A 12583-nucleotide genomic window follows, 5' to 3' on the forward strand; every position below is an offset into this window, starting at 1 on the left:
CAGGACGCTGGAGACAGGCTTGAACTAGCCATGATAGCCAGGAGCCCGAAATCAGTCAGCAGCTGGAGGATCCATTGTCAGAGCCAGAACAGAGTTTTCCAGGAATCAGGTTTATCTGCCTCCATGACCTGGAGGTGCTACAGTTGTGCTGAGAGCCTAAGAACCACTTCACAGATCAGAGAGAACACTTAACTCGAAAGATATAAAACTGAAGAGGACCGATTAAAACATGTCAACAAAAACCCCTCACTATGGTGCTCAGAATCAAAGGTGTCGGGAGCTCCGCGATGCCTCTAGCGTCAGAGAGCAGCTGCTCACTCCGCCCATCAGAAGATTGGGCTGTACTTCCCTTATGGACCACAAGGTGGACTCTGCTCCAACACAAGCCCTCTCACTGTTTCCAGCCCAGCCGGCTTGTTTGTTTGTTTGTTTGTTTGTTTTGTTTTGTTTTTTGTTTTGGAATGAGTAGTGTCTTTGTGCAGCCCTGGCTGTCCTGGAACTCACTCTGTAACCCAGGCTGGCAAACTCAGAGATCTGCTGCCTTTGCTAAGGATTAAAGGCATGTACCACCACTGCCTAGAAAAATAGTCTTGTATTTCAACACAAAAAGGGCCATTTTCCTCCATATGAAAACCATGATCTACTCAGCCAGTCTATGGGTCCAAAACAGTAATGCCCCAAACTCCTAGGCAGAAATGATCCTCCTGCCTTAGTTTCCAGAGTCATGGGGACCCCTAGCTTGTGCTACTGGACTTGTTGAAAAATGCAGATTACAATGTTGGGATTACAGCACTGCCCCGTAAAATCACACCAACAGACTAGTACTTACTGTGTGTTTTCAAGCTTTCATTGCATACGTTTTTCTTTTAATTGCAGCTTTGTGGCTGGTACCTCTCAGGGAAGGGATGCCTCGGCACAGTCCCTCTTCCCCCACACTATACCATGCTTCTTGCCCTGCACTATACCGGGCCTCCACCAGACATATCCCTGACTTCCTTTTTTTTAAAGATATATATATATATATATATATATATGTGTGTGTGTGTGTGTGTGTGTGTGTGTGTGTGTGTGTGTGTATGTAATGAGTACATTGTCGCTGTCTTTATACACCAGAAGAAGGCATCAGATCCCATTACAGATGGTTGTGAGCCACCACGTGGTTGCTGGGATTTGAACTCAGGACCTCTGGAAGAGCAGTCAGTGCTCTTAACCACTGAGCCATCTCTCCAGCCCCTTCCTTTTCTTTTTTTATAAAACACAACAGGTGTAAGCCATAGGCACTAAGAATGACCCCTGAGTCGAGCCTGGGCTTTGTTTTTTGAGGCAACAAAGCCCCAGGTGTTTCCAGTCTGGCCTCTGATTCACTTTGTAGCTGAGGATGAGGTTGAACCCCTGCTCCTTCTGCTGCTTCTTCACAAGGATCTTGGAAATAGTCATCACAGATATAACAAAGGCTCTCAAGAGTGTCCTGGATTGTCTAAGAGACTCCTAAGTCCAATGGCGAGTGTCAGGAGCTAGACTAGAAGACGGCACCATGGGAGAGACGAGGACATGAAGATATATTTAAGACCAGATGTAGCTCATACCTGTAATTGCAGCAATTGGGAAGCTGAGGCAGGAGGATTTCCACGAGTTCCAGGACAGTCTGGATGATTGTATGAGACCATCTAAAAGAACAGAGAGAGAGAGAGTTGGGGGAAAGGAGAGTACACTGGAGTGAGGAAGTCTCCTGGTGCCTCTTGGGGAAGCTCCAGTCCATACACACTTTGGCTTTTGGCCTCCAGAACCACAAGACTGGGTTTCTGACTAGACGGTAACACACATCTTTAGTCCCAGAAGCGGAGGCTGGGGCTGGTGGATTGGATCTCTCTGAGTCTGAGGTCAGCCTGTTCTACACAGCAAGTTCCAGGCCAGACAGGGATGCTAGTGGAAACCCTGTCTCAAGAAACAAAGAACAAAAATGAATGAATGAGTTTCTGTTCTTTGAGCCCCTGGGTCATTTGTGGTCGTGTGTTTTTGGCAGCTTCAGGAAACCTCCGCAGCCTCCCCTGTTTCTGTATCATCATACGTGTCAGCATGGTGAGAATACACAATGACATCAGTGTGGGATTTACTCTGATGTACCTTTAGGGTACCAGGAACCCCTGAATATGGACCACTGGCGGGGGACCAGCTGCCCCAGCAGAGACAGAACACTAGTATAAAGGGCAGAGAGCAAATATTTTAGCATTGTGGACCACATGGTGTTTATCACAGTCACCCAACTCGCTACGTAGCTGAGAGCAGTCACACATACGTCCCAAGTAAGTGTAGCCATGTGCCAATAAAACTCGATTTACAAAGCAGGGAGCATACTTTTTTATTCTCAAGTAAAGATCATAATATATTCTACCTGTCTCACAGGGATACCATGAGACTCTAATGAAGTATTGGTGAGATTGCTAGTTTGCTAGTGTTAGCAAGTGGTGAGAGCTCTGTGCGGCTCAGGGACTCTCCCTCAGCATGCTCCATTGGACTCTCACCACACACCATTCTTGGCCTGGGGACAATGCAGTGAAAACAGCAACGAACTGGGCAAAAATGCCCACCTTTGTGGGTAATATGGTTTAGTGAGAGCCATAAATAAGTAAAATATAGTATATTGGATGATATACAGTGCCTTGAGCTAGTTATTGAACTGAAAACATATTAGGGCCTGGGTGTGGATCAATAGAGTGTTTGCTTAGCACTCATGCATAAGGCCTTACGTCCCATATATGACATGCATGGGGCCTTAGGTCCCATATGTGACAGGCATGGCGCCTTAGGTCTGGTGCATGACATGCATGAGGCCTTAGGTTTGGTGCACAGTACCACAAACCAAGACTTGCTGTGGGGAGGTGGGAACGGTGGGGCCACCAGGGGCTTTGTAAGTGTTATGAAAACCTTGGCTTTCACTCAAGAGAACCCTGCTAGGAACCACGGGACCTGAGCTGGGCTCTGTGCTAAAAACATGCTGAGGGTGTTAGGGACAGACATAGAACACGCCAGTGCTTCTGGTTATCAGAATCAGTTCATGTTTGAAAGTTGATCTTCCAGGTTAAAGAAAACCCCACAATGCTGGCCCTCAGCTATGGGATGCCAGGAATTAAAGCGGAGAGCTGGCAGGTTTGAATGGTGAGAGCAGGAATGGGTGAGTACTACCATCAAAGCGTCATTTGGCCATTGTGGTTGCACACACTCCCAATCATCACCATTCTTCACTCTCAGCTCTAAAAGGAGGTGAGGAGGGCTGGAGAGATGGCTCAGTGCTTGGGAGCACTGGACGCTTGTCAGAGGAGTAGGCTCCAATCTCTGTACCACAACGACTGTCTTTAACTCCACTTCCAGGGAAGCCAGTGTTCTCTTCTGGCCCCTAGGGGGCGTACTTTTGCTGACAAAACAGGCAGACACTTTTTTTGTTTTGTTTTGTTTTAAAGCCAGATTTAGTTATGAACACCTTTGATCGTAACACTTGGGAGGCAGAGGCAGGCAGATCTCTGTGAGTTCCAAGCCAGCCTGATCTCCAAAGTGAATTCCAGGCCAGCCGGGGATACATAGAGAGACCCTGTCTCCAAAAAAAAAAAAAAAAAAAAAAAAAGTTTTAAAAAAGAAAAATTAGAACAATAATAAAACAAAAAAAAATATAAATCTGGGCTGGAGAGATGGCTCAGCGGTTAAGAGCACTGACTGCTCTTCCAGAGGTCCTGAGTTCAATTCCCAGCAACAACATGGTGGCTCACACCATCCATAATGGGATCCGATGTCCCCTTCAGGTGTGTCTGAAGACAGCAACAGTGTACTTACATACATGGAATAAATTTAAAAAATATATAAATCTGTTCTTTACTCTAACAAGCAAAATACATTAAGCCATATGTATCTATGAAAGATTTATAAGGATTTTAATTTGTATTTATTAGTAGTAGTGTGAGTAAGAGAGGGAGAGAGAGAGAGTCAGACAGACAGACACAGGGTGTGAGATAATTCAGGATGCCATGGGACACATAGAGAAGTTTGAGGGAAACTTCCAGGAGTCGATTCTCTTCTTTTCCCTGTGAATTATGGGGATCATCAGGTTTGGGCAGCAAAACCTTTACTTGGTGAGCCATCTTCCGGGCCCATTTTTTGTTATGGTTTGTGCATGTACACATACATGCGTGGGGGCAGGTCTCAGCCTGTAATCCTGGCTGACCCAGAACTCCTTGTATACCCCAGACCGGCCTTGAATCCTCAGAGATTCAACTGCCTCTGTCTTCAAGTGCTGGGACTAAAGGCGTGCACGGCCATGCCCAGCCCGTTTTGCTTTTGAGACAAGGTCTCCCTACATAGCTCATGTTGGCCTAAGGACTCCCCATCTTCTCACTTCTGCCCACAGAGTGGTGGATTACAAGTGTGAGCTACCACATCTGGCAGATTCAAAGTCTCTGTCAGGGCAGCCAAGGAAAACACTACAGATGTGTACCTACGTGGAGACAGCCTCTTGGACAGCAGTTTGCTGATACTCGTCTGAAGTTCCTGCCTGAGTGTAGGAAGTAGGTCAAACGTAGACTACTGGCTGAGTGGGCGCTGGGTTTAGTTCCTAGCTAGTCCTGTAAGAAAGTTATATGTTTATATACTCTTTTTAATAAAAAAAATGTAAAGCAAATTTGTTTTTATCTTATGTGTTTTACATGTGTGTGTTTATGTGTGCCGTGTGTGTACTTGTGACCCTGGAGGTCAGAAGAGGGCACTGAATCCCCCTTCCTGGAGTTGCCGGTGGTTGTGAGCCAACATGTGCGTGTTGGGTTTAAACTGAACCCTAGTCCTCTGAAAGGTAGAGCGCTCTTGACTGCTGAGGCATTGGGCTGTCTGTTTCCTGAGATTAACAGACGTGCATAGAAACCGGCAGGAGTCATCTCCATTCTCACCCTGTGCAAAGTAGTTGGTGTGGCTACAACTAAGCGAACAGCATGGACGGTTGACTAGGACTGCACACAACCTCATGTCCCTCAGTGGGGACTCCAAAGAGGTTCTGGTCTCCCCACAAAGAGACCCGCAGTTCTGTAGAATGCAGAAGCAGTGCACAGAGGCACCCACTCTTTCCTCGTGTGCAGAGTAGGGCGTGTGACATGCCTCTCTATAGAGATGTATCTATTTGTCCTGGGTATATGATATTTCAGGAAGGAAAGCAAAAGCACATTGTCTTTTTTTTTTTTTCGGAGCTGGGGACTGAACCCAGGGCCTTGCACTTGCTAGGCAAGTGCTCTACCGCTGAGCTAAATCCCCAACCCCAAAAGCACATTTTCTTATCTGATATTATTATTGTTCTGGTGAAACACCATGACCCAAACCAAACTGGGGTAAAAATGTTTATTCAGCTTACACTTCCATATCATCGTCCATCACTGATGGAAATCAGGGCAGGAACTCAAACAGGGAAGGGACTTGGAGGCAGGGGCTGATGCAGAGGCCATGGAGGGGTGCTGCTTACTGGTTTGCTTTCTTATAGACTGCAGGACCACCAGCCCAGAGGTTTTCCCACTCATAGTGGCTGAGCCCTCGTCCATTAATCACTAATTAAGAAAATGCCTTACAGCTGGATCTCATGGAGGCACTTCCTCAGTTCCCTTCTCGTAGATGACCATAACTGTGTCAAGTTAACATAAAACCAGCCAGCACACCATTACAATCATTGTCTCTGAGAGGAATAAGAGCTGGGACCAGCGCCGGGTGTAAGAGTTTCCAGTGTGTACCGTTTTTGAATATTTGAAGCAGTATGAACCACGACCACGGCTCCAGTCTCCCACTGTTTAGGCCCCAGGGAAAGTAGAGGGTGCCTGGATCGTCATCCAAGACTGGATGTCAGCTGTGAGGAGCGATTTCAGTGACCACGAGCCCAAGTGTCACACTAGGAAGGGGTTCCGTTCATTCGAGGTCACTGGACTTTCTGAAAATAGTTTCAAAATTTGCAGGCGACGTCAACTCTTCTCAATGGGCAACAAGCAGGGTGCTTAAATACTTTCCCCTCCTGATCTTGAGAGTAGGGGCCCTTTCACCATCTCCAGCCTCACCGACTTCTGTGTGCTTTGAAGCATCCTGCGTCTCTGAGGATCCTGACTGTTGCTCTCTGGGCAGTTCCGATTTTTAAGTTTCCTCTCTTCCTTTTGACTCCACTCTGCACCCCTCTTGTGCCTCGTGGCAGTATGCGGTCCTATTCTCTGGATCCTTTCTCACTGCCCCTGTACCTCTAGTCACTAGCCCAGAAACCTTGGGACACCCATTCCCAGAGCCCCTCCCTCTGAGCTGTCCTGGGCTCTTTCATTGAGCCTGGCTCTGTTATCTCTGGAGATTCATAGCCTTTATCATTACCCCAAAAATAAACCTAGACACAAAACCAGACTCTCGGATTTCGGCTTTTCCTCTCGGACCCTTGAACTCTGGCTCTGCCTGGCTGCACAGAATGTGACAAAGACCACATTCAGGGCCTTTGAATCCAGGTAACACAAAGCCTGCTTGCTCACTGCAAACAGTATAGGTGGAGTCTCCAGGGAGAGGTCGACCTGAATCTGAAGTGGACTTGGGTTTGGATGGCCAGGGGCCCCTCCACTCTATTTCTGGCAGGCGGATCGGTTCTGCCTGTGCCTAGGTGAAGGGATGAGACCTTTGCCTGAAACTGGCTATGTGCCATGTCCTCTCTAGCCTTGGTGCCAGGCACCTCACCTGTTCTACCAAGTCACAAGAGGCTCTAGAGCCCTGCAGCCCTGCGGTACATACCATGGCGAGGGGGGGTGTGGGGGCTCTGAATGGCAGCCACAGAGTAGCTGAGCATCCAGCCTTCCCTTAATCAGTTGATATACAGAAACCTAAAATCAGGACTCTCTACTGTCTGTGTCTTTACAGATGCTCACAGATTAACTTCTAGAGCTTTTCCATTTATGGCTGTATAGTCACCAACCCACAGCCATTCTCCTGAGGATGATTTTCTTTCTTTTTTTAAAAAAAATTTATTTATCACATATGAATACACTGTAGCTGTGTTCAGACATAGCAGAAGAGGGCATCAGATCCCATTACAGATGGTTGTTGGGATTTGAAGAGCGGTCAGTGCTCTTAACCACTGAGCCATCTCTCCAGCCCCAGAGGATGATTTTCAAAGCACCAAGCACACAGTATAGATGACCAAAGGCATATATAACCCAGCTCCTTACTATCAAGTACCCATAGCCCTCACCTACCCCCTCCACTTCTTGTTTTTTTTTTTTTTTTGTTTGTTTGTTTTTTGAGACAGGGACTCACTGTTTAGCTCTGCCTCATTTGGAATTTACTGTGTAGACCAGGGCTGGCCTTAAACTCAGAGATCTGCCTGCCTCTTCCTTCAAAATCTTGGGATCAAAAGTGTGCATCACCATGACTTGCTGCTGCTCCTCCTTTCTTTTCTTTCTTTTTAAGATTTATTTATTAATTTTATGTATATGAGAACACTATCATTGTCTTCAGACACACCAGAAGAGGGCATGGAGTCCCTTGCAGATGGTTGTGAGCCACCATGTGGTTGCTGGGAATTGAACTCAGGACCTCTGGAAGAGCAGTCAGTGCTCTTAACCTTTGAGCCATCTCCCAACCCCTTCTTCTTCTCTTTTTTAACAGTCAAAACCAAGATGCTTTGTTTATAAAATCCACACAGAAAGCTGAAGGTATGGAAGACATTTCTTATTTGTTTGTTTGTTTGTTTGTTTTTATATGAGTACACTGTTGCTGTCTTCAAACACACCAGAAGAGGGCATCAGATCCCATTACAGACAGTTGTGAGCCACCATGTGGTTGCTGGGAATTGAACTCAGAACCTCTGGAAGAGCAGTCAGTGCTCTTAACCGCTGAGCCATCGCTCCAGCCCCATATTCCTTCTTTATTTTAGTTTATTATTTGGTTTTTTGAAACAGGGTTTCTCTGTGTAGCCCTGGCTCTCCTGGAACTTGCTCTGTGCGTCGGGCTGGCCGGGGACTCAGAGACCCCTTACCTGCCTCTACCTTCTAAGTGCTGAGACTAAAGGCGTGTACCACCACGACCCAGCTAGAAATACTTCTCCAGTTGTGATTCAACCTTGAAACGGTCTGCAGACAAACCAAATGTTTTAGCCCAAGTGCCACTTTTAACTGAAGGAGAGAGTCATCTTGGCCGACTTCAGTTACAAACAGGTAGAGTTCATTACTGCACCGAGAGCACCAATCAGCTCTAGTCGCAGGACCAAGGTCGGTTTAATTAATCTTTGAGTTGATCCTCTCTTTAATTCTGATGGCTGGCTGTAAGTCACTTTGGGCTCCCAGGTGGAAATCCTTCTTGCTACAATGGCGACAATCAAGAGGTTTGGGGCTAATGTCTCACCTGAGGTCCATTTCTGGGTTCCTCTGGCACTGTGGTTGATATATAAGTAAATGACAAGTGACCGCAATGCTGACTAACACTTCTGCTTCCTCATGCTGACTGTGGCTAGGAGGAATTCATCTTTAGATAAGAGGAGAAAGACAGCAGAACCTAACGTGTACATTTCGTTCATTACCAACAGGGGCAGGGCTTGGTTCTGTTTTACAGTGTTTACCTAGTACATGAAGGCCCCAGGCTCATTCCCTAGCACCATAAAAACATATATTCTTGAGTGTGTCTGTGTGTGTGTGTGTGTGTGTGTGTGTGTGTGTGAATTTAAATGCACTTTGAGTGTGCACGTGAAGCCCATTGTTTTATAATATTACTGGATGATACCCCGGAAGTACTTAGGGATTCTCTGAACAAGTTCCAGATGCAAAAGTCAGCAGCTGCTGGGGCCAGCACTTACTATAAAAGAACTCAAACACTTGTAGCCAATAAAGAAAATTCAAAGGTTTGAGAGAAAGAGAGCAGGCATGGAAGATATTTTGTTGCTGGGACACAATTCCTTAAGAAACAACTAAAGGGGGCTGGAGAGATGGCTCAGTGGTTAAGAGCACTGACTGCTCTTCCAGAGGTCCTGAGTTCAATTCCCAGCAACCACATGGTGGCTCACAACCATCTGGAATGGGGTCTGATGCCCTCTTCTGGTATGTCTGAAGATAGCTACAGTGTGCTCATATACATTAAATAAATCTTTAAAAAAAAAAAAATTAAGAATCCAGAGGAGATTGTCAGCCACCCCACACCAAGTCTCTCTCAAACGAGGTGAAACTATCTTACACCTATGTTCCAGCCTTAGCTGTCCAGAACTTCAGGGAACTCCACAGTTGAGAGTTTCACTCCAACAGATCTGGTCAGATCCGGTCCTAGCCTTGTGCTTCCTAGGTGATTATTCTACCCCCACCCCCCACCTCGTAGCCAAGCCTGAGACCAACTGCCTTGTTATTGATCTCCCAGCTGCATCTTTTTGCTCTGTTCTTCTCAACAGTGGTAAATATGGCTGAAATCGCTTTCAACAAAGCTTGTGTGCTGTGCTTAGCTTGCTACCACTTCTGTAACCTGTAGTAGCTGGCCTGGAATGGAGGCAACACACTCTGGAAATGAGGTGTTGTGTTAGCACGGTCACATTGTTTGTCACTAAGTCACTAAGGGGTTTAAAGCTCATCCTTCCGAGCAGAGAAAGGACCATTTACGAAGTACTCCATCCCTGAAGGCCTGTATCATCTTTGCGCCAATCACACCATAGCGACCTCCTAAGGTCCTTTGCTATCCAGGCCTTCCACAAAGGCTATCACAGGCACTGTCTGCTTTAAAGAGCCAGAGCCAAGGAGTGCGTGAACGTGTGTGTGTGTGTGTGTGTGTGTTTTCACGGTCCCCATCATGCTCAAACCCACCCCTCTTCAATCCACTTTCTTCCTCTCACTCCCCCAACCCTCCTGAGTCCTCTGCTCTTGTGCACCCTCCCTCTCCCGCTGCCCCCTCTAGCTCTACCCCTCCTCCCCCGCTCGCCCTTTCCCTACTGGTCTTCTCTCCCCACCCCGCCCGGCCCCGCCTCTTCGACAGTCAGCCTCCTCCTCCTCCACTAGCCCCCGCCCTCACCTGCAACTGCCCGCGAGGGGCGGGGCCGGAATGACAAAGCACACGGGCGGCGCGGGACCCGCCCCCTCGCTCGGCGGTGCGTCGCCCCGCTGTTATGGAGACCCGCCGCGCGCGCGGGCGGCGATGATGGGCGGCCATGGCCCGGGCGGGCGGCGGCGGCGCAGCAGCTCCCGAACGCGCGGGGGGCGCGGCGCGGCCCGAGCCGTGGGAGCTGTCCCTGGAGGAAGTGCTGAAGGTGTACGAGCAGCCCATCAACGAGGAGCAGGCCTGGGCGGTGTGCTTCCAGGGCTGCCGCGGGCTGCGGGGCGAGCCGGGCGGCGTGCGGCGCATCCGGGACACGGCAGACATCCTCCTGCGTAGGGACGGCTCGGTTGGCGCGCGGCTGGAGCCCGGTAAGGCGCCGCGGAGTGGGTGGGGGTGTGGCCGGCGCGGCGGGCGGGCGGGCGGACGGGCGGACGCGCCGGGGGCACTAGGGTGCCAGGTGACCGGGCCTCGACCTTTCTCTCATCAGTGCTGATGGCTGTCTGCCGGACCGGGAAGGCCCCACCCTGCCCTCTGGATCGGGGACTCCTTGTCTTCTCTTTTGATCCAGGAGAACCCCAGTCTCCCCTCTCTTTCTCTCTCTCTCTCTCTCTCTCTCTCTCACACACACACACACACACACACACACACACACACACACACAGGGTCTGGGATAACCCTACCAGCAGACCATCACTCCTGATGTGAAGCGGCCCGTTGGCAGCTCGCGCCCAGGGACGCTTTCCCCAGGGGAGAGGGACTTTGGTTAAAAGCCAGAGTATCTTTTACCTTAAAGTCCCTGAGCACAGCATTCCAGAAGCCTCTCGATAGCCAGTTCCCTTCAAGATGGGTTTGGGGGAGTCTGTAGTCCTCTGGCCTTGCTCTGGCAGGGCCCCTGGGTGATTCCTTGCTATTCACATGAAACTGGTACTCTCCGCTGGGGACACTGCAGACCTTAAGGTTACTTAGAGATGTGTGTCTTTTCCTCGGGGCAGGGAGAGCAGGAGAACTGTGCCTTGTTCTGAGTCTGTACTGAATAGATACTAATTTCCTGAGTTTAATTGTTAAGTGCAAGTAGATTGTATAATCTGATTTAAAAAAAAAAACCAACCTTAAACATCAGTGAGAACCAACCGTTAAGCTTTTGAAAGATTATTGAATTCTATTCAGAGTGGTGAGTTCAAGCTTCTATTTACCATTTCCCCCCTGCCCCCCTGAGAATTGTAGTTCTAGTATACAGCATACAGTGATAGTACCCTAAAAGTTGATACCCTGTTGGGAGCACAAAGGCAGGCTGTGTGTTTGCTGAGTGAAGGCTGGCCTCTCTCCAACCCTGAGAGCTGTGGGCTTGCAGAAATTCTCTCAAGCAGGCATCTGCGGGGGACTAGGAATGACAAGCGAGGAGGAGAAGTGGACAACAGCTGCCTCTGTAACAGGGAGGGCGCACTGTGCACACACAGGAGCCACCATCATTTCCCAGGCTCCTCAGCCTGTACCCGTGTCCTTCCTCCTTTCTCACCCCTGCCTGACACTTGCAAGTTGTTAAATTTTGCACAAAAGCACCCATATGTTTCACAGGGAAGTAATAAACACAACCCCCTGGTAGGCGGAGGTTTAACCTTGGTCAGTTCGCTCAGAAAGTAGCATGATTTGCATAAAGTGTCTGGCTCCCTCTTCCAAGGCTGGCCTGAAGGGACAGGTGCGCCACCATCAACTCTCACAGCCTGCAGACTCGTGAAGCTTCTGAGGCTCCGGCCTTCTCACAAGACTATTCCTGGGCTCACCCCATTGCTTGCCATACAGACTGTAACCCAGGATCTGGCTCTCAGCACTGCAGAGCAACTCAGGAATACAGGCAGCTTGGTCTGGCCGTGATGTTCAAGACAAGGAAACTGAGGGTTAAGGTTGTAAGTGGCTTGCCACTGTCATGGTGGTGGGCTGCACCATGAACAAACCAAGCAGAGCTCCCTGCTGGGTTTCTCCTGAACCTCAAAAAGGATACTCATAGCCTGGCTCTCCACCCACCCACCACCCAGAGTTGCATGCCTTACCGTCTTATTGTTCTCAGACTAGTAGCACTTCCTGCTAGGTCAAAGTTCAGAGAAAGTACTCTATGTTGACCTTTGGGGAGAGGAACCTGTCTGTGTCAGGCACCAAGGGGTCCAACTTCACTTTCTATCCTCTATTATCTTTGGTGTCTGTCGTTAAACACACCCCACGAAGGCGAATGAGGGTCATGACTTGCTTTGGGGTTTGGTTGGTTGGTTTAGAACAGGATCTTGCTATGTTGTTTGGGTTGATATTGAACCCTTGAGGTCAAGGCCCCCGATGATGCTGGGACTACAGGGCTTGCTGGATCCTGAAGGAAAAAGTAAAATATATTTACCAGAGCGGTCTCTGAACTTCATAAAGCTGCTGAAACTTGGAGGTAGCCACCCCCTGAAAGTAGCTAGCCCAGCATTTTTCTGGACTTGAGGGACCAGTGAATTCCCTACAGGATTTTTGTAGTTTATTCCTGAAGTAGCTGTTTCTGACCTGC

At 48.7% G+C, this 12583-nt stretch overlaps 1 protein-coding gene and 1 long non-coding RNA gene across 2 annotated transcripts in view; one reads left to right on the forward strand and one right to left on the reverse strand.

The window, feature by feature from the left end:
• Positions 1-5356: 5356 nt before the first annotated feature.
• On the reverse strand, positions 5357-10432 carry LOC147999501 (uncharacterized). Its single transcript, XR_015643664.1, has 2 exons — positions 10024-10432; positions 5357-5947 (listed from the first exon to the last, which is right to left on the reverse strand). It is a non-coding gene; the product is annotated as an uncharacterized LOC147999501 (long non-coding RNA).
• Positions 10154-12583, forward strand: part of Spire2 (spire-type actin nucleation factor 2) — a 38818-nt gene continuing 36388 nt past the window's right edge. The window contains 1 exon segment of the mRNA NM_001127538.2: positions 10154-10415. Within this exon segment, the coding sequence (NP_001121010.2) occupies positions 10160-10415 (256 nt within the window). The 5' untranslated portion in view covers positions 10154-10159.

The sequence above is a fragment of the Rattus norvegicus genome, chromosome 19 (genome assembly GCF_021556685.1).
Source record: "Rattus norvegicus strain SHRSP/BbbUtx chromosome 19, alternate assembly SHRSP_T2T, whole genome shotgun sequence".
Classification (NCBI taxonomy): domain Eukaryota; kingdom Metazoa; phylum Chordata; class Mammalia; order Rodentia; family Muridae; genus Rattus; species Rattus norvegicus.